The sequence below is a fragment of the Taurulus bubalis genome (assembly GCF_910589615.1).
Source record: "Taurulus bubalis genome assembly, chromosome: 2".
Classification (NCBI taxonomy): domain Eukaryota; kingdom Metazoa; phylum Chordata; class Actinopteri; order Perciformes; family Cottidae; genus Taurulus; species Taurulus bubalis.
In genome coordinates this window covers 44454565-44478031 of record NC_136590.1, presented here as the reverse complement: position 1 = coordinate 44478031, position 23467 = coordinate 44454565, and the positions used below count along the sequence as shown (strand labels likewise).

Genomic DNA, 23467 nt, shown 5'->3' with positions numbered 1-23467 from the left:
CTTTATCTAAAGAACACGAGACACACATGAAACCAAACACAACTCGTATGAGAGATGGAGCAGTTCGGTTACACGATGCTCATGCAGACCGTGCGGAGGCAGCAAACAACAAAGCCTGTTAAATGGCTACGCACATACTCACAGGCCATGTTATTGTTAACCTCAATTAACTTTGCATAGCTTTGACTTACCCATAGATACACTGACTATTATAAAACAATTTCAAAACTTCTGAGAAAGATGAAAGACAATTACAGCACAAACTGCATGTTTTAACACTTTGGCAGTGTAAATAAATGCTCTAATATATCCACTTCTGCTGTTATTATTTGTCCTACTAATGCTATTGCATCCACTGTCATATGTTTCATTGATTTAATGTGTTATGTTCATTCTACACATTACATCTCTTACACGTCTGTCCATCCTGGGAGAGGATGGTCACTGAGGTTTCTTCCTTTTTACCCGCTAGTTCATGCTGAGACCCAGTGTTTGCAGGTGCTGTACAACTTCCACTGTGTGAAGTGCAGTTTTTCTCCTGGAAGTGACCAAAAGGATTATGTCGTCTAAATTGGATAAAAGCCTGATCCCTTTCCTGCATCATGGTTCCAAGAATCATACGCTGAGCAGAAGAATAGCCGAATGGTAGCCAGTATTACTGGTATTGTATGGACTGAAAGAAGACACATGTCTGATTATTAGCATAGTTTGCCGCTGAGCCTTCTTTACAGCTGGGACACGAGTGTTCTTTCCCAAAAACCCACGTGAAAAAAGGCCGGTGCTGGCCTTAGCATTGTAAACTGACAGACACGAGTCGTTCTGGAAAATCCCACCTAACTCACCCTGTGAGGTGGTTCGTCCACATTTGCACATAATGCACATTTTAAAAGACGATTGTTACTTGTGAAAATATGAGGTGCAAGCTATCAAGATATTGAGTGCAGCTTTGCTCCAGAAGGTGTGTTTCCTCATCCTCTCTGCTTCATTGGCTGCTGCGGCGGAAAACCACAAGACATGTTCATCTTTTCTCCTTCACTTGTTGCCTGCTTTAGGACAAAGACGGATCTTAAGCACAACTATGGCCACACGGTTGTTATATGTCACCATTGTGGACGGAAAGGGGGCCGTGGAGAGCACAATGGCTCAAACACATCTTCATGAATGCACATGCCAGCAGGGATGAACCCAATAGCCACAGCTCGTAGAAAACGAAGCATATACACATAGAAACATTGACTACAGACTCTTTATGCAGGTGCTTGGCACCCTCTTTTGGACTTTTAGCCTAACTGCAACACTAATCTTAGCATTTCATGTCACTGATTATATGTTAAATGTATGGGGGTGACACAAGGAGAAAAACACTACAATTGCGACCAGCAGAAAATCATAAACCTGGACATGGCATTACATGAGAAGAAGCACAAGAGTCCATAAATAATATATCACATATGGTTATATCAAGCAATAATGCTGTAGATACTGGGATCAACTTCCATTCTGAAATGCGCCTTTGTTTGTTTTATAAATACTGAGCAGGTTTTATGCAAGATATACTTGAACTTCTCATGTCTGTCTCCCATTTATCAGAGTCAAAGGTAACGCTTGGGGGATGGGGCCCCTGGGGACGAGCTAATCAAGGATGCTTGGCATTTCCTAGTGATTGGAGAAACTACGCTGACACTGAGCCACAGTATGTGTGTCTCTTTTCTGGAACTCTGCCTAATCTGATTGTCCTATCCTGCCTTGTCAAGACTTCTTCTTGAAATGATTCCTAGACTAAATATCCGACTCAACTGCTGTGGTCTGTGCACGGCAACTGGAAGACACATAAAGGAAATCTATATTTCAGCTGTTGCCATAGTTGTTATTTTACAAGTTCTTGGAAAACACAATGTTAGAGAAAACACAACATACTGTCTTCTAAATGAACTCCTGTTCTCAGGGATTGTAACGTAGCTAAAAATAAGATGAAGTAATGGAAAGACATGGTTAATGATGAAGCATGGATTTCTGGCTGGTAATGTTTGATGTTTGATATTTAATACTAAGTAAAGACATGGCAACAGTAAAGTTATGCTTGGCACCGACAGACCATTTGTGTGGATAAGACAGAGGGAGAAAGAAAAGCAAACAAATAGTTAGAGATAGAGAAATGGGGAGCGCCTTGAATCGCCTTCGTGCTTCTACGTCTACGGAGACAAAACAAAGTTGCATCCAGGAATTTGAAATGTGGATGAACTGTGTAGGAGTAAAACAAAAGAACAAAGACAATAGAGGAGAAAAAAATAGGTCAATCACTCTCTATCCCCGAAGGTGCGAAAAAAATAAAAGCCCCTCTGTCTCCTCTCTCTCACCACCACGCTCTCTTCTGGCTAATCGAAGCCAGATGTATGAGCACGAGGCCTTCATGCAGCCTCCTCCTTCTTTCCCCTTCCCTCCCTCTCTCAGCGTCTGTTTCTTTTTCTCTGTGTGGGTTTCCTCCTCATGCTCAGTGCCTCTCTGTTCTCCCCTTTGTCTCCTCCTCCTCCACCCTTGCCTCTCTCCCCCTTGCTCTCTGCAAGGCAGGAAATACTACGGGTCTCTGGCCCTGAAGGGAGCATGTTTCTTCTAACCACTAACAGATGGAGGGATGAAGAGGGAAGAGATGGATATGAGAGTGAGAGGATGGCGGCTGGAAAAATGTTGTTGATACTAAGATTAGTTGCAAGATGATAGAAAGCTTCAAATGTTGCACTTGTGAGAGGTTTTGTTATTTCAAATGGGAACAGAGCTTTTATGAGCCATTGCGCCTCTTCTTTCCAGTCCTCTTTCTCTCTACTTTCTCTCTATCTCTCTTTTCCACTTGAATGAATGTCGGCAGCTGGAACTGAATCCTAATATCAGCCAAGGTCATTGAAATCCTCTCTGGTGCACAACACACACACACACACACACACACACACACACACACACACACACACACACACACTGATAGACAAACACTATAGGATCTCAATGACTTTCCCAGACAGAAACAGGTTTATATACTTTATTGGTACAAGTAGTATACTGTAGTTCTTCTAAACCTTCTACCTTTCTCGTAGACCCCATCCTGACGAGGCTGCTAAAAGAGTTTTACCTTTAATAAGTACCTCTCTACTAGATATTATCAACGTGTCTTTACTAACAGGTCACGTACCACAGTCTTTCAAAGTAGTTGTAATTACCGGCAAACCTCTTCTTAAGAAGCCGATCCAGAGGTGTTGGCAAACTACAGACCTATATCTAACCTTCCCTTCCTCTCTGAGATCCTTGAGAAAATAGTCGTGAATCAGTTGTGGGACTTTCTACATAATGATAGTTTATTTGAGGATGTAGAAGCACTGGTGAACATTACTAATGACCTTCTAATTGCATCAGATAAAAGACTTGTCTCTGTTCTTGTCTTGTTAGACCTTAGTGCTGCTTTTGACACCATTGACCATGACATCTTATTACAGAGACTAGAACAGTCGATTGACGTTAAAGGTGCTTAAGCTGGTTTAAGTCCTGTTTATCAGATCGATCTCAGTTTGTATTTGTAAACGGTGAAGCCTCGACGACCACCAACGTTAGTCACGGAGTTCCACAAGGTTCTGTTCTAGGACCAATTTCAGTCAGGTACCTGTACTTGTAAAGCGCTTTTCTAGTCTTCCGTCCACGCAAAGCGCTTTCACACTACTTGTCATCATTCACCCATTCATACACTGACGTGAGGGGCTAAAGCCTAATTTATGGTTCTCCGTCAGGTCTGACGTGACGCCGTCGTTGAGCATTCGAAGTTCTGCGTCGAGGGACCGCGTTGCTCTGCAATTAACCGCCATGCCGCCAGGGGGGTGTGCCTGTGTGCCTGTGTGCCTGTGTGGTTTCAGGGGTTATAGCCGAATTCCGGTCACAGTAAACAATGGCGACCAAGTTGGAGCGGCTGCATTAAAGTTGGAGCTCATCAATATTGAAGAGCAAATGCTTGTATTGCAAATGTTGAAACGCAGGCGACAGAGAAGACATTTGCGGAGGTGGTCTGTACGACCACTAAACCGGTCGAGGCTGGGAAAAAGCAACTGCTTTTTTATCAGAAAACAGCCTATAAACGTTCATTGTTATGCAGAATACTCAATCATATCTATCAATCAAGCCAGATGAAATCCACCAGGTCGCTAAACTTTAAGCATGTCTTAAAGACATAAAAACATGGATGACCTGCAACTTCCTGATGTTAAACTGAAATTATTTTACTCGGCCCAGAACACCTCAGAAATCAATTATCTGATTTCTAGTTTCTCTTGATGGCATTGCTCTGGCATCCAGCACCACTGTAAGGAATCTCAGAGTTATCTTTGATCAGCACTTGTCCTTTAACTCCAACGTTAAACAAATCTCAAGGACTGCCTTTTTTCAGTCAACGTGACATTTAAAAAATCTGGCACATCTTATCTCAAAGCGATGCAGAAAAATGTGTTCATACATTTGTTACTTCTAGACTAGACTACTGAAATTCTGTATTATCAGGCTGCTTTATTACGTCTCTTAAACATCTCCAGTTGATCCAGAATGCTGCAGCTCGTGTACTAACAAAAACTATGAAAAGAGATCACATTACTCCTGGATTAGCTGCTCTGCACTGGCTCCCTGTAAAATTCAGAATCACATTTAAAATCTTATTAGCCAGTTGTTTGCCAACTTGTTGACACTGTTTGGTCAGTTTGATACAATGAAGAAAAGCACACACGATTGTTTTGGTATTTTCTAAAACAAACACTTTTATTTCATATAATACATTTTGTCAAACAAATTTCATACAAAAAGAAGCTAATAGTTAGTTGGCTAGTGCACTTTAATTAATACTTGATAAGTATTTAGTTTAATATATACTCAAGTGACATTGTAATGTTGCATTCTTTGAGCAGGCATGTTTTTATTAGCCTACTATTAACATTAAAGTATTTCAAGAACACTTAACTCTGTGAGTGAGACATTTGATCTCTCCAAAACTTTAAAAAGATTATTAAAGATATGAAAATGATTGATGTATCTTGCTGGTTTGTGTCTGCTGCTAGAAGCGGATTGAACAATAACGTTATCTCATCCACAACTTCTAGACAAAATGTCTTGCAATACATTTGCACTGTACTAACAATCCACTCCTTCACATTCACATTTCCTTTGTCCTACATTTATTTCCAACCACAATATATGTAATAGCTGTATGTTTATACAGAAAAACATGTAAAAAGCACTACCTTGTGGTTGTTGTCTTGAGTTATCACCCTATTCAAATAAAGTATGACTAATAACAGGTATGCGTCATTTTAGCAACAAAATAATCCAAACATAAGGACCAAACTGTAATCTCTGTCAACATTGTCGGCTACTATATAACCAACAATATGTTTAAAATGTACACATTTGTATCTGTTGGAGAATTAGCTTAAAACAAGATAGAAACCAGAATGTTAAACTTTTAAATGGAGACTGACAACCTAGCAACAAAAACATACTTTTTAAAGAATCTGTAAAAAGCAAAGTGTTGGTTATGCAAATAATACAATCTCACAAATGCACAGTTACCCATGAACAGGTGGCATACATCAGGTTGAAACTAAATATTTTTTTGCGGTTAAGCAGTTTGATGAATCTGACACTCATATGAACAAGACAAGTTTAGGCTAAGAGTACAGAGATGCTCTTGCATGAGGCCCAATGCCCCTGACAATGGTAGGTTTATTAGAGCCATACGATACGGTTCTCTGTGACCTCAACGACAATGCCAGCATGGACTTTGACATACTAGATCACTGGATATGTGCATGTTGAGGGTGGGGATATTTAGGGGCCAATGTGGCCAATTTTGGAATCCTTTGACGAAACATGAGCAATCCATATAAGACTTTTAGTAAAATGTAACACTTCATACATCATTTTACATCTCATTTTTGAAACAACAGCTGATATGGTGATGCCTATTTCCTTCAATACTTGTAAAGGCTTATCTAAAGCCGTCCAATCAATTATTCCAACCAAGAACGTAGAACTTTCATATACACATTGTTTTTTATATTCTTTGTCGTTTGTGGTCTATTGTTCTAAGTAGTCCAAAGATCTGCTGTCCATTTTAGTTTGGCCAGTATTCCACTTTATACAGTGGTCATTACTTTCAGTGAACCAGTGCGGAAGCGCAGGATCTTCTTCTTAAGAGCATGGGAAGCCTTAATCTTGACAAAAGCCTTGGGCTGCAGAGGTGGAACAGAAGGCGAAGGGAGGGCCAGTTGAGGGGGTAGTTGTTGGGGCCAGACGAGACCACCGTTCTCATCTGAATCACTGGACAAAGAGCTGGACTCTGGAGAGTCGGCTTCGCTCATGCTTGACTCAGACTCACCCTGACGTAGGTTTGGGTATTCCTCACTAGGCTGACACAGTGGCACTTGTTCCCTCTCTAACTGGTACTCCATGGGCTGAAGATGGTGGGAGTTGGGATGGTGTGGGTAGGCATGCGGTGCATGTGTAGGGCGAGATTTGCGTGTGCGCCTTGCACAATGGTCCCTTTGGTTTGAAGCTGAAGAGCCTCGCATGGGTGCTTGCATGGGTGGTTGGTCAGTCTCATCTTGGCTGAGCTCCAGGGTGGACTGCCAGCGCCGACAGCTCCCACCTCCTTGCTGTTGTTTCTTGCTCCTGGATTGACTACTACGGCTTCCCCTTCCACCGCTTCCACTTCCTCCGCCATCCCTCTCTACTGTATTGCACTTGCGATCTGGAACCCTTTGCAGGCTATTCTCGGACTGAGACCTACATGCTTTCTTCCCCGGCTTCCTGCTGGCACCATTTCTATCTTCACTCGAGTGACACTTCTTTGCTCCCCCTCGGGATCTGGACGTTTGGATCTGAGGTGCTGTGGGCTGATGCTCTTGTTGATGATGGTTTCTTTCTGGAGAATATGTGGTTCGGTTGGGCACCCCGGGACCCTTGTAGGGGTTGGAGTGGTGATGAGCATACGCTCTGGTGAAGGCTCGGCAAGGATGGGCTGGAATATACTCTGCTTTGACCAGCTGCTCTTCAGGGGAAAGTGGCTGATGAGGCTTTGACAGAGCTAGAGGGGAAGGGTAGTTGTGGAAATGTTGAGGTGAATTAAGCTCAGCATTACCTGAGTCTGGGTGGGCTTGCAACACTCTGCAAGATGGATAATCTAGCAAGGTTGAGCGGAAGGTGTTAATCAAGGAAGCCTGCCTGGGCCTATGATGAAGCCCTGGTTGATGTTGGATATTTTGCTGGAGATTTTGGTGGTACAGGGGCGGGACTTCTTCAGTAAACCCTGTCCCTATGTAAGGGTCCCGATCAAGGTTATGGCAAGCCTGTGGAGCAGTTCCCTCTGAACTGTGGCACGGGGTAGAGATCTCTTGAACCGACACCTGCTTTGGGGAATGTTGCTTCTCCATGCGGCATATACTACTCTGCCTCACCACATTGACAGCTCGGGCATCATGTGCCAGGCTGGTACGGAGCTTTGAGGAGTGTGTGGGTAGAGCTCTGCGTTGGATCAATCCATATATATAAGTCCTAACTTTGTGGGCTTGTTGAAAATCCTCCTGACTGGGGTCAACATCCCTCATCTCCCCCAAAGCACCAGTAATCGTGGCCCATCTTGTTAGGTCTGTTTCTCCTGTCTCTGTTTCTCCTGTCCCATCAGATGCTGAGAGGGAACGAGGGACCAAAGGTTGGTAATTTGATTCAGGAGATCCATTTTTCCTGGCTACAAGGACCTCTCCTGATAAATACAGTTAAAACAAGAAAAGTGATCAAAATCATTCTTGCATCCACTTCAGATGTACAAAACACATTCTGCGTCTACAAATCTTGACCATTCTCAAAGAAAAAAACACCAAAGTTTCCCACACATAGACTTTACTTTGGCAAGCTGCCCAGGTATCATAATGGCTGCAAAAGTATATTTGGCAACCCATTTTGTTCTGCACATGATATAGCTAAAAGACAAAAAAACACTAACAACACACTAACTAAACACTAACATTGCCAAGAGAAGGTGACCGTAAAATCTTAAAACCTACAATAACAACAACACACCTTGTGAAATAAATTATTATTTTAGTTATGGAAGTGCATTAATTACTTGTAGTATTCTTACAGTGAAAATATAAGATATAAAATAATATAAGCACAATGACATGGCAACTAGAGCACATAATAGCTAATTATCCTTTCATGCAGATTGGACCTCAACCAGACTTTTTAATTCAGTCAGTTTTAGAAAAAATAATAATCGGTGATGAATCCATAAAGTCACTAGAGGAGATTTGTTCAGTATTTGTATTCTAAACCAAATTGAGATATATAGCTGTTACAATGTACTGAAACCTTGTATGTGTTCAGATCAACCAACGTTGTGTCTACCTCAACATTTGCATGTGCTTTGCAGTGGAATTTTGTTTTTGGGAGGAAGCAAAGTTGATTATTTACCTGAAATTTGTTGGCAGTCAGTTGGAGAATCTGCTGATTGGACCTCAGTGTTCATTTTAAGCTCTGCCACTTGCTGTTCCAAAGACGCCTTCACACCACAGGGCATACACTGGAGACTGCTCTGAAATGCACATAATGAGACAAATTCACCAATTATAGTGCATGTATATTTTCTGTAACTTACAGAAAATCACAATCAAATGTGGGAAGTTTCTTTCACTTTTTGTCCTTATCGGATATTTGGATAAGGTTAGGGGAACACCCTCAAATTCACAACCCAGACTGCATCATGAGAAATATGTGAATACACTTCAAATGCACATTCATTTGGAGTGTGCATATCAAATCCCTGTCCCTCCGCCAAGATGATTGGTAGCGACACAGAGAGGAACACGCTTCACATCCACAGACAGCTATGGCCGCAAAAAAACAAACAGTGCACAGAGACAGAAAACTGAAATCAACGTCACTAAAGAGAAGTATTGGTTCTAAAACACTCCCAATCATGAAATGTTTCACTGTTCAGATACAGCAGTTGGTCAGCTGATTTTCATAGATGCCCTCACATGTTTAAACAAAATCCACGTTTCACATTTGAGATACTTCTACACGTTTCAAACCCTGCTTACTGCAGAAAATCCAGCAAATTAATCAATACAGTCTATTTTATAGTATTTTGTTTTTTAATGCCAAAAACAGTGAAATGATTCAGCCAAAATGATACACCGCGTGAATCCCTAGTATCCCTAGTATAAGAGATAAAAAAGATCCTAAACTAATATAGTTTATGATTATATGGTCAGTGAGGAAACATTTTTTTGTCATAAAGAGGCCATTTATAAAACTCTGTAATGCAAATCAGAGCCAGGAAGATGCCAAAACATGCAGAGGGAAGTGTTCTTTCTTCTTTCTTTTCCAGGAGAAAAACCAGATGCAGTTATGATCTTTTTTCATCATCTCTTCAACCCAATTTTTGACAGAATATCCGCTTGTGCAGTCTGTTTTAGCCTTCTTATCTTAAACAGGTGGCTGGTACATTGCCTTTCCATAAAAGTGTTTCTAACAGCATGTGCCACAAAGTCCATGTCTTCTGAATTTAAATAAACTGCTCTTTGGTTGCCGTTGTGTATGTTCTAAATATAAAAACTTATATTTTCACATGTTACTATTGATACGGTTATTTTCCCATACATATTTTGGTTGATATCCACTAGACTTTTCCTGGCATTGTCCATTTTAATGAGCTTGACTTTTAAACGTGCCCTTCACTGTCTCTCCAATTTTTTATATAGCTTAAAACTGAAGACTTGAGTTTTGCTTAATCTCTTGACCCATCCATACGCCTGGCAGAGGTTCCTCCTTAAAGCATCAGCTGTACAGGAAGTGCACAAACAAATACAGGAAAGACAGTTGAAAGTAACATTACAAAATTGTTGATGTTGAATAGATCATTATTCATTCTGGTCACATGACATCTATTGCTTCTATCCATCCGGGGAGAGGGATCGTCCTCTGTTGCTCTTCCCTTTTTCACCTGTGGAAGGGTTTTTTACTATCTTTATTTGGGGGAGTTTTTCCTGATCCCATGTGAGGTCCCGGGACAGGGATGTCTTATGCCCTCCGATGCAAATTTGTATTTGTGATTTTGGGCTATACGAAATAAACTGAATTGAATCATAATATTTAGTTACCTGTTGCATGACCTGTAATGAGAAGGTAGAATACGCAGTAAATAGTCAAGTCACGCAGGACTCTTTGTCTTCATATACACTTGTCATTTTCCCAGAACATCATATGGAAGCTCAGTTAAATTATTATTGGAATAGAAAGAGAGCATAGTAAGTAGGAAACCAGGGGTGACTGCTAATTTTTGAACAAATCCGTGCTCACAATACCTCCAAAGTCTCTTTAAGCTTTAAGTTATGAGAATCTCATAAATCTAATCAAGCTGTCTGTTTTTCGCTGCAAAATGCAACCCTGTCTCCTTGAAGATTGAAATCATTAACTAACTTAGTCTGAGCATCACAAGACTCTCCAACACATGCAGACTTAGGATTCAGATTAGATGCAGTATGTGTGTGTGTTTGTGTGTACATGCCTTTGCATGCTATGTTAAGCTAGGTTTTGCTTCAGGCTTGCACTGCATGAAAGGGGTTGTGTGTGTGGCTTTAAGCAGCTATTTATGTGAGACCATCCTGGCTCAATGGTTGCTTGTTCCCCTCATGTGAGTGCATGCTTACACACACATGCTCATGTCATGTCTAGACAAACACACAGTCATGAATGAATGCACACATGCATGCTTACACACATGCACACCTTCAGAACCATTGACGCCGTAATGCTGAAAAAGCGCACTTCCAGTGGTTCTACAGGTGTCCAGCTCTAAAGCATTGGTACAGTTGTGCCCCAGACATGTAACACTCTCTGTAGTCTAGTTTACTGCAGCTAACTTGACTTTAACAAAGTCATACTTGGCAAGAACGCAAATGTGTGTGTGTAGAGTTTGCAATGTTTTCCATCCTCCGTTTAAGTGTGTTTTTTTGTTTGTTTTAGTCTTAAAAGTTGCCAATAATATTCACTCTGGCTTGATGCAACATCCAAAATGAGCAATACTTCATGCACTTATTACATCTAAATCGCTGACTAATAACACATGCAACTATAACAATCACCTGCGCACAAAGAATGAACATGTCACAAACACAAGCTGTCTCTTCACAGGAATGCATTTGTCAACAGTGTGCTTATATTGGTATTACATTTGATTTGTTAATTTCTCACAAGCAGTTGCAAAGTGACAAGAATTAAGGAGTGGCACAGAGATGTGCTCTACTGAACTCGAAAACGTAAATGGAGACATGCATCTGTTTGAAACATGAGCACCGATGGATAGATAAACCATGTGAGTGTGTTAGTGGTTGCTTGGGTGTGGGGGTAGGAATGCTTTTTGAGAAGACTGTCTCAATGAAGGGTCATTTCACAGTGGTGGACTTGCAGATATGCAGCACATGTATTTGTGTGTGTACTAATAAACAGGAACCTTGAACATTAGATTATAAATAAAATATATGTATTTAAGAAATGTTTGAAAGCCGCTGCTGTCACCAAAGATGAAGAGGCAAAGAGCAGGATCGAAGACACAAAAAGGCTCTCCCTTTTAAGGTAAGGGGAGGAGAAAAGGAGATGATGAGACAGAGGGAAACATATGATCTGGACAGAAGCAGAAACACAGATTAATGTAAGAAATGTTTTAAAAGAGCAAACATAACCAGAGATAGACTGAAAACACAGACCCTGTTATTTCCTGTGATCAATAACTTAGATCTTCACATGTTCTCCTTCTAGCTGGTAATCACCCACCGTCGCTCAGTGGTGAGGAGGGCCGTCCTTCAATCAGGGGATCAGTGGTTCATAGTCATATTAGATATACAAAAACTATAGTTTGTTACTCGCTGGACATTGTTGGGCTGTCTTTGCTGACACGACTTTTCAATGTCGCATGGGGGTCAAGAATAGTGCCCATGGACTGGGGTGGTGGTTCCCATCTTTAAAAGGGGGGACCGGAGAGTGTGCTCGAACTATCGGGGTAGCACACTACTCCTTATGCCAGGGGGCTGGAAAGGAGGGTCCGACCGTTTGTCAAACCTCAGATTCAAGAGGAACAGTGAGGATCCCGTCCCGGCCGTGGACCAGTGGACCAGTGGACCAGCTCTTTACCCTCGCAAGACTACTGGAGGGGTCCTGGGAGTTTGCCCAACCAGTCTACATGTACTTTGTGGAGTGGACTTGGAGAAGGCTCTATACCGGGTCCCTTAGGGGGTCTCACCGGACGGTCTACGTTCCGACCCTCACCCATGGTCACAAACTCTGGGTCGTGACTGAAAGAACGTGGCCGAAATGAGTTTCCTCCGTAGGGTGGCCTTAGAGATAGGGTGATCAGACAGCTCGGAGTGGATCTGCCTATCCTTCGCATCAAAAGGCACCAGCTGAGGTGGTTTGGCATCTAATTCGGATGCCTCCTGGCACCTCCCACTGGAGGTTTTCCGGGCCCGCCCAACTGGGAGGAGACCCCGGGGAAGACCCAGAACACGCTGGAGGGATTATATCTCCCAGTTCGCTGGGAACAAAATGAGCTGGAAAAAGTTGCGGGTGAGAGGGAAGCCTGGGTCAGCCTGCTGCCACCGTGACCCGATCCCAGATCAGCGGACGAAATGGATGGATGGCTGGAGTTCCTACAACATGTTATTGTTAACCTATTTTTCTTTCCATTGCTAGATTATCAAAACGCAGGTCGCTACCACTTACATATAAACATGATTTGCCCCTGTGTTTATTAAAAAAGTAGTTGATGAAGAGAGAAAAAGAGAGGTCACAGAGAAGTGACAAACAGTGAAACAGAGAGAGAAAGAAAAAAAGAGTAGAGGATGGTAAGAGAAATTAACAGAATCATTTAATGTTGAAAGCAGGGAGACAAGAGCAGTGTGTCCTGAGAGCCTCAGTAGCAACATTTTGTGGGGTCTTCTAAAATCATAAAACCAATATTCCTCAGTTGCAATCGTCACTAAAATGTAATTCAAAAAGCTCACTAAACAAAAAGCAGAGCAGTTTTCATTATTACGTTTTTCCACCGTAAATGACGTACATTTCGCAGACTGGACGAGAGCAAATAGGAGATGAATCATGAAGTGCAACATTTACCTCATTCTCATGTATGAGAGCTTACAGGTACATCAGATGCCCTTGAACCCCCCTAGCAAGCTCAGTATTTGGACCTCTGTATTTGTAAAACCCAGCGTTTGGCCCAGGATGTGAAGGCCAATTGTCTGTTGTAAAGCTCACGACCAACACTGCCCAGGATCCAAGCCATGTTTTTCAACTGACTGCTCTGTTTATTAGCGTCAGATAGAGAGCTGTAGAGATGGTTTCTTGTTTCAATGTTTCACATCCTCAATTTTTATATCCCGTAAAACTCGGGTTACAAGGGTCAGTGTCCCACTGTAGCAAGCTAGCGCTGCTGCTAGATCCCTGCTCCTGCTAGCTCCCTGCTCCTGCTGCTAGCTTCCCGCTGCTGCTGCTAATGCCCGTGTCCCCTCTGCCCGCGTCGGGTGTCAAGCCGGGGCTGGTCCCGCTACCTTCGGTGGTTGCCGGGGAGCTAGCGGGGAGCTAGCGGAGCACTAGCGGGGAACTAGCATGAGCGCCAGCTGGCTACAGCGGGGAGCAAAAGGGGACACTGACCGAAGGTAGTAGGGGCGTGTAACCCGACTTTTACGGTACTACTTTTTCATCAATTAATACAAGCAGTCAGATCAATCTGAAATGCTTTCCAATATAAGACTACATATCTATAACATACAAAAGCCACATCTTAGTCTCAGCCTTCAGTTAGTAGTGTCTTTCCTCACTCATAGCTCTACTCTTACTTGGTTTAAGTCACTGTATCTCCAGACAGAACCCCATGGTTGAATTTCAGTTCGCATGCATGTTTTTTCAGCCCAACATTGTTGAAACAGATCAGCTAATTGGTAGCGAGAGGTAGTGGACTGCTGAGAGTTTGAATGCTCTGCACATGTTGCTTGAGTGTTTCTTTGCAAACCTCTGTCCTCAGTGAAACACCAACAGAGGTGAGAAAGAGGAGTGAACAAATAACTGCTAATGGCAGCAAAATGCAGTTTATTAATTTAAACCAAACTCCCAATTGTGTCGTGTCACCGCATCAATGCAGAATCGCTCATGTCCGCATTGGGATGCATTTTTGAATCACCTCTAACATACTGTATTTTATTGGTTACATTGCTACTGGATGTTGTTGCTTATATTATTTGGATCAGGTGGTTTATCCTTGGCACGAACTATGTTTACTTGAAGATGTTTTGCATAGCGAACGCTCTCCATGAGTGAATATAGAATGTGTGTGTGCTAACCCATTTGCCAAGCAGTCTGTATGCCACTTTTCAGTTTGAATTTTCTGTTTCCTACATTATCTATACATTCATATTTGCACGAACCGTCAACCATAGCAAGAGGCTGTCGCTTTGATTATTCCTCAGATCATTTCTTTTGTCTCGCCTAACTTGAAATTTTGTCATTTACGATGAGGACCGTTTTAGAAATAAGCTTTCTGCTTTCTTGGGGTTTTGTTTGAGTTGTATATTGGGACTGCATGATTTTTGTCTTGGTTTACGTTTACAATCTTATCCTCTAACAACATGTTTGAGAATGGTTTGTCATCAAAGCTTTTTTTTACGGAAACATTTCGGTGTCTTTTGTGTTTTGGCTTGTAATTATTTTTGTTGTGTCACTTTAATAATCAGGTCACAAGGTACAAATCAAGACAAAAACATGGTATGAATCCCCAAAACAAAACAAAAAAACATGCTAAGTATCAAATTAAACATAAAAATCAGGGCTACAATAATATATAATCCCCATGTACAACCTCTAAACACAACTCAAACAATAAATAGGATTAGGGGTTAGGGTGAGGGCTTAAAGGGCTACGTAACCAGGTGGTAGTTTGGGTTTTGGAGACCTCACAAGTGAGTGAAAACCCCCCGGTCCCATCTCCCTACCCCACGAGGAGCTGAGACAGCTACAGACATACAACTGTGTTTGTTCAACGTAGCAAGGTGTGAAATGTAGGCACAACACATCCATTACAGTTGAGAATGTTTGTGTTGGCTTCAGTTGGTCACACAACTCATTTATATTGGACGACAGCACAAACACACACACTACTTACATCCCCATACCAAGTAGAATACACATGCACTCATCGAGGAAAGCCAGTGTTTAACTGAAGCAATTGGTGGATTGATGCCTTGCTCAGGGGCAATTCCACAGCAGCTGTTGTGGAAGGGGAGAGTGTTTCTGTTCACTCTCCTCATCATGTTTTGCCAGCTGCTCTACTGTTAAAATAAGCAACTCCACATTCATAATCCTGTAACACTAATTATGCCTCCACTTTCATTACTCTCAACCAACACATCCCTTTTTACCTGATGCTGTTATTTAGATCCCCTCATTGCAATCACATGATAAGATACGTTTAGGTGAAGGAAATATTCCTGATCATTTCAAGACCTTCTTCAAAGTCAATTCACAGATTCATTCTCACTCAACTCGTCAATCTTCACATCTTCATCCTCCTAAATTACTGACTAGCAGAGGTCAATTCTCTATTAGATTTAGGGGAACCAAGTTGTGGAACGACATTTCCCACCTAACAAAGAAATGTCCCTCTATAAAAAATGTTTTCTTGTTTTAGCTGTTATATCTACATTTTTAGTTACCATTGCTTAGAAAATGCCACAGAGGTATGATCCAACATCCCTGAACAAACGCAAGCCATGCTGACTTTCACGCACGCACACACACACATACACACGCACGCACACACACACGCACACACACACATACGGCACATGCACAGACTCGACATAATTACATTATTTTTCTTTCTTTTCTTTTGTTGTCTATCTTATGCATATTTCAATTTATGTTTGTAACTTTGTAAACATTTTAATCTTACATAGGTGGAGGCTTCAAATAAGCCCAGTTGGCTTTTTGTCTCTTCCTGCACTGTGATATTCATTTTCTGTTATGATTTTTTATTTTATTGTTTGAATTGTGCAAAATAAAAAAAAATGTATGAACTCTCTAAAATGTGAAGTAATTGCCAACACTGTGACACTCAAGGAATGTTCCTGTCTTCCAAACATGACGGTGTTTGCTGCAGCGTTGGGACCCTGCGGCTCTAAGAGACACAAACCACATAATCACATTTGCATGTGCACAGATTGAAAAGCCCTCTGAGGCAAATTTGTAAATTTGGACTATTCAAAATAAATTTAATGTGTTACATTTTCATTTTTGTAAGCTAAAGTCAAGTCATGCTGGCAAGTCTGAACGTTGTTTTGACGTCTCAAACTGCACACAATGGTCATTTGTCTGAGATTTGACTGTTATTTCCTGTGGCCTGTTTGTCATACTCCAAAGAAGAGAACATTGAACACATGCTATAAGTATAGTTTACGTTTGTCCCTATCAAAAAGAAAAATAGCTCATTTGAAAACACTGATGTTAGTTTCAGAATGTATTTTAAAGAGTTTGATGCAATCAAGACCACATCTGGAAGAGTGAGGCAAAAATTCAGCTTCAATGTGATTAATTATTCCATGTGAATGATGATTGAGCAGCACTGTGGATAGAGGTGTTTGGATAAGGCATGCTCTTCCTTGTGAAATGACTGGCAATGAAGCTCCCCCCTGAATTTGCCCTTAAATGGTAAAATATGTGACTTTCGGACCTTCTGGTTGTTCATATCTGCACCCTGAGGACAAGCGAGCTGAGGGTTCAGAGACTCACAACAGAAAGAATATAAAGCCATGACACAACAAGGAGGCATATACATGTGTAATGAGCACTACCTCATTACACATGTACATGTACACACATCTCTGCAGACTACAGCACATTCATGGGCCGAGTCCCCTTCTGCCAAGAGCGAGTCTCCTGGAGCTGTGGGTCTGTGATCCAAAAGGATCCATAGCGGGCCCTCCATAAGACCATGCAACGTTTACGAAACGCGACACTACTCTAAAGTCTGCTTTACTTTCATGACCCCGCACTATCTTTTACAACATTAAACCAACAGACCTTCATTACAGGCATCGCGATGCAAAAGAACCGACATAACTCACAGTTTGGAGCCTGCGGCTGTAGTCATCCGACGCGTTGGCGTTTGGTGCGTCCAGGGCGCATCGTGCCGACCGTAGGGCTCCCCAAGGCGGCCGGCCGGGACCCGGAGAGTCCCCGAGGCACAGAGCGCTCAGCACCCGGCATTCTTGCCTCTGTTTAAGCAGCTCCAGCTCACACAAGCCGGCCAGGCTGGCCTCCAGACGCTCCTTGTTCCGTCTGCGCTCCGCTTTCATGGACGCTGGGAACATGGCTAAAACGAGCCTGCAGCTTTGCTTATCCTAAAGTTCCCCGTTTTTGACTCCTCGCTGTTTCCCAAAAAAAGGGAGACGCAATAAATCTGCTGAAATGTTAATCCACTCGTCTCCTGCTGTGGAAACCCACAGCGGAGCAGCGGAGGCTGGAGGTTTCAGCTGCTGGATTCACCGCTGGAGAGCTCGGACCCATTCCCTCCTCTCGCCTGAGCTCACGAGTACTGCGGTGAAGTTGGTTTCCATTTGGGTATCTGGACCCAGCGCCCGCAGAGCTTTGAAAAGATACAGCGACAAAAAGTATAGTGCACGGGGAAAAGACCTTCAACATAGCATAACTTTTTTACAGATTATTTGAAGACATTGATTAAACTTTTCTATTTAGACCACATTTCATTTAGATTTACATTAGTGCATTTTTTCATCCACTTTATTATGAGAATAACAGCTTTAGTTAGGCACATAACTAATAACTATGTTATTAGTTATTAGTTATGAGTTATTATAAGTCTGAAGTCCAGAACCACGAGACTGACGAACAGTTTCTATCCGCAGGCCATCAGGCTGGTGAACATTGGACATTGTAGCAATGCATAGTGCACTTTATACACTGAACAATACTCATACTATTATCATATTTGTATTTATTATTATTATTATATTCATTATTATAGTTAATATTTGTATTACATATTTATTAATATATATATATATATATATATATATATTATTAGATTAATTATTATTTATTATTAGTATTATACTATTATTATTATATATTATTATATTTATATGTTTTGTGCAATACTGTTATATATTTAATATTTTGTGCCTTATTTTTATTTATTTTTTACCTTAAGCTTATTCTAATTCTGTGTGGACCTAGCAAAATAAGCATTTCATTGTATAGAATAACTCTAGAATAAGTTATTTGTGCATATGACAGTAAAAACATCTTGAATCTTGACTCTAATAGTTAGGCACATTTAGACTAAATTTCATTGAGATTTGTGATAGCTTTTAACTGAGACATGTGGATGAGACATCAGTGAAATATAGTCTAAATGTGAACATTTAATTAACGTCTTCAAAAAATAAAAACAGATGTCTTTGGGGAGCTTCTTTGGAAAGAGGAAAAGGCCCAATGATTGAGTGACTTTAAAGAATATCAGGAGTCCTACTTAAAATACGGGTTTATCGCTACAGGTGATTCTCACGCACCTGATCTGCATATGTTGGATAATTCAGCGTAATGGTGAATCATTTGTTGTATGTACTTTATATTTGTTTTTATGCCGGTTGTATAATTTCATTTCGTCATATTTATCCCCCACAAAATTAAAATAGCTGGGATGAAAGATATGTACAGCGCAGAGAGTATTAATCTAGGAAATTCAATTAAACTTAAACAATAGAGTAGTGCAAAAATACAAAGTATGTATAAACAATAGGAAGTGGATAGGATATAGGATATGAAGTGTAGATAAACATAAACGTGTACAGTGATTAATCAATCTAACCCATCAAAGGGGTCCACTTTAAGGACAAAGAAAAAGACACAGGAAGCAATACATTTGTATTTATTACGCAACAATTTAAATACAACATGATCAATGTTGTACTACAAGTACAATGAAATAGAAAATATATGATCGTAAAAACAATAACAACAGCTCTCTTTCCATCTTTAAATGGAGTTGTTTCAGATGGTCTGTCATATTTAAGGTTGACATCTGTGAATAAAGTTAAATTAGAAAGAAATATTCACTTTTGAACCAGTTTTGAATGTCCTTTCACCAACAAACATCGTAGTTTTTAAACGATTCTTGAAGGAAAACATGCTCACTGGGATTTCACGTAGTATAATACTGTACACTATTTGTATGTTGATGAATGCCGAACAACAATGTTTTATTCTACATTAGTGTACAGAACTGCTCCCATTACGATTGGCATGGAAGCTTCTTGTTGGCCGCACACAGTCTATTTAGTTGCATATTTATGACATTATATATGAAACATTAAATGCATTGACATGTTCCATTAAAGCAGTGGTTCTCAAACTTTTTCTGTCACGCCCCACTTTGAAGGAAGACAAATGTCCGGGCCCCACCGCCCCAACAAAATTGTAATAAAATGGTCCAACTTTTTGTGACTCCTCCATCCGTGCTTTTCAAAAAATAATAGAATGAAGAAAATTGAAATCCCTTTCACGTAAACCAGATTGCTCCATCAGACAAAAATGAACAATGCAAATAAAGTTCTATCTGTGCAAACAATAACTAATATTTGGCAAAACCTATTGTGGCTGCAAATAACCTGTTTTGCTCTGAATATATTTTTTGGTAAAATGTGGAGAGAATAATTCCCCATTGTGGGGTTAGAAAGGATACAAATATATATATATATATATATATATATATATAGTACCTCCGCGTCCCACTAGAGGGTCGCGCCCCACAGTTTGAGAACCACTGCATTAAAGGATTCATACAAATGAGAAGAAGCACTAAAATCCCATTTGAAGAAGTGAGTGTCTGTGTGTCTTGTGTAGTGTTTGTGACTGTAGTTCCTGGACAAAAATGCCATTGTTTTCTATTAAAATATGTATGTGAAATACATGAACTACACATTAGTAGACCTGATCAAAAGAAGGTATCTGATTGTGTGGTAATCCAACAGTAATATATCGATGATGTCGAAACGAGATGAACTAACTACCACTGGAGGGGTCACTGGAGACTGGCTGTCGAATAGCCAATCTAAAACTAACTTCATCGCAACCTCGGACATGTAGTCTCTCTCAGCAGCTGGTGGAGCCTGAAGCATGCAGTGGACACCCACAACCACCCGAGGCCAATTTAGTCTCTAACTCAAATGAATGCTGACATCTATTTAATACAAATTTGAAATGTAATAAAAAGAAATATATATATATATACCCATGATGTCATAAAAGAGGGACATAAGACACACTACTAAGAGCATACACACCGGCATGTGTGTCGTGTTTATTAATGTGACTCATTTTGAGTATTTTTTGGGTAAACCGTCAATGGTTAATTTGGTTTTATTGTTTGTATTGGGTTTGTTACATTGTTTAAGGCAGTGGTTCTCAAACTGTGGGTCGCGACCCTCTAGTGGGGCGCGAAGGTACTGCAGGTGGGGTGTGGGGGAGAGATGCAGATTCTTAAAAAAAAAGAATATATATATATATATATATATATATATATATATATATATATATATATTTTTTTTTTTTTATCCTTTATTAATCCCACAGTGGAGAAATTATTCTCTCCACATTTTACCCAAAAATATATAAAGTGCAAAACAGGTTATTTGCAGCCACAATAGGTTTTGCCAAATATTAGTTATTGTTTGCACAGATAGAACTTTATTTGCATTGTTCTAACAAATTGAGTGCACATGTTATTCATTTTGGAGCAATCTGGTTTACGTGAAAGGGATTTCAATTTTCTTCATTCTATTATTTTTTGAAAAGCATTAGAATTCATTGTTATTTGACTAAATACCTCATAATATAAGCTTATTTTTTGTTTATTAGAATTCCGAGTATAAACCTGACAATGTGCAGAATATCAAATTTAAGCGAGCGTCCTGTGCATCAACCAAAACAGGCACATGATATTTGGACCATGGGCTCAATGATACTAACTAGCTTGCAAAGCAACTTACACCACGCAGTTCCATGCTGCGTAGCTAAATTACAGCTAGCTGGCTAACCTTAGCGTAGCTTACGTTGTGTGACACACGCATTCAGCGGTGGGTGATTATACTGTCAGTGTATGACTACTTTCCCACTGTCCTTTGCCTTAGACCAGCGACACAGGGACAGCCGTGACTTCAGCTCTTGTCCACTCACTGCTGGCAGAGCATATACAAGCGCATATAGAGCACACGCAAGTGTATAAGTGTGTCATGGAGGGCTAGCCAAGTTAGAGGAATACTTGGTGTTTTTCATGAAGAGAAATAAGTTTTCCACAGAGCAAGGGTGTCTCTTATGGGGGAGCAGAGTCATTGTACCCTCAAAGATGAGAATGTTGCCGTGTTAAAGGAGATTCACTCGGGGCACCAAGGCATATTAAAAACAAAGGCCTTAAGCTCGGAAGTATGTGTGGTGGCGGAACCTTGACTGACGTGAAGAAGATTAGCAAGGAATGTGAGACATGCCAGTTGGACCAAAAGATGCCACAGCAGGTTCCACTACGCCCCTGGGAGTTTCCGGGTGATTCCTAAACTGCTGAGAGCTTGAGCCATTGCTGAACCTGATACAGATGTCATGGGATCACAGGCTGAACTGGGTTATGGTAAAGACTGCAGAGTTCACAGGAAGTTGTTGACTACGACATGCAGACACCTGAACTCCTGGAGCCCGAACCCAGGGCTCCAAGGCGCTCCAACCGAGTGATTAAACTACCAAGGAGATACATGCCATAAGACTCTATACCCCTACAGAGGACTGCATCCTTTACATATACTCGGAGGGACAGCCTGAACACACTTACCTTATACATAAGGGCATGTCAGAAGATGTCAAATATTGTGTTACCTTAGGCCAAATGTTGTTTTTTGTTTTGGCAAAGTCTAGAAAAGCGGTATACAAGTACAGGTCTAATTACAATTTACCATTTAGTTGTTCAGTTTGGGTAGTTTAGAATTGGTTTAAATAGTGTAATGTGCAAATTAATGAGTAAATAAAGCTGCCAGACAAATGTAGTGGAGGTCTTAATACTTGGTTAATAGCTATTGTCATGAATATACTGTTTAAATAGTACATACCATGTATTTGGTCCTAGCTAACTCATCACAATGTGGAAAAATTATAGTGAATACTTTTGCACTACTGCCTCAATTTGTTTGTAACTGGGACACACAGTTGCATGTTAACCTTTTTAGCCCGCGGAGCCCATTATCGGACAAGGAAAGAGGAACATAAGTCAAGTATTTAATCAGAAACAAGCCACTGTTGCTGTTGCTGCTACTGTCGGGTGTCGAGCCGGGGCTGGTCCCGCTACCTTCGGTGGTTGTCGGGGAGCTAGCTGTTGTGTTTTTAAATACACATGAGACTTGAGAACAAGCTGCTCTTAATTGTAACTCCTTTATTGCTTAGGCCGCCATGCTCTAAACTCCCGATGCAGCAGCCCCCTGTCACAGGTTGTGCTTCCCACCTGAATCCCGCCCTGGGTCCCTACATGTACTATTTGTTATGAACATCCATTAAACATACGTGAATCACAATGTACCAAAATACACTTATAACAAATACCACACTAGCTGCTGCAGCTAGCGCTGACAACACCTTTTTGTTTTTGTGCTGAATTTTCAGTGTTGTTTACTTGAGCTCAAACAGTGCAGCCCAGCAGAGGCAGGGGTTCCCTCGCCGTCAGACCTGCTTTCCATCGCGCCTCCTCGGGTGAGCGCGGTGGCATCGTTGGTGGGGGCCGGCGGAGAGCTAAGCGGGTTGGCGGGGTGACCTGCTGCTACATTTAGAATCGGAAAAATCCACAAATTAGCCGCACCGATACTTAAGCCGCACGGGTCAAAGTTGAGGAAAAAAGTAGCGGCTTATAACTCAGATTTTACGGTAACTAAAGCTGCCAGTTAAATGTGGATTTAAAAGTACAATATAACAGAGATGTCGTGAAGTGGAAGTACAAAGTTGATAAAAATGGAAATACTTTGCACAGTATTTAAGCACATATACTTGGTTACATTCCACCACTGATCATACTAGTTACTCGTATTACTGGCAGCTTATCAAACATACAATTTCTGCTTTTTATAAAGAGGTGGAATAATATTGAGCAGGATTGAGATCAGTCTATTGGTCCGGCCCTCGTCAACAGACCCTATTACTCATGTGACACCAAGATAATTGCCTACTCCTGCACTAGATAGTGAATGGTGAAAACATATCATCATTGGATCTTCATCAGAGCCTAACTCTTGGGTTCAGCTTGTTGCTGTGTCCTGAGGCTGCCGTGGCTTCTGTCTGATTACATATT

The 23467-nt window shown here is 41.1% G+C and overlaps 1 protein-coding gene across 1 annotated transcript; it reads right to left on the bottom strand.

Moving 5' to 3' along the window:
* Positions 1–6155: 6155 nt before the first annotated feature.
* Positions 6156–17423, bottom strand: LOC306754028 (uncharacterized protein; the record flags this gene model as incomplete). Its single annotated transcript, XM_079237940.1, has 3 exons — positions 6156–7780; positions 8491–8611; positions 17193–17423. 3 exons carry the CDS (start codon positions 17421–17423, stop codon positions 6156–6158), a joined length of 1977 nt encoding a protein of 658 aa, XP_079094066.1.
* Between the last annotated feature and the right edge of the window lie 6044 nt (positions 17424–23467).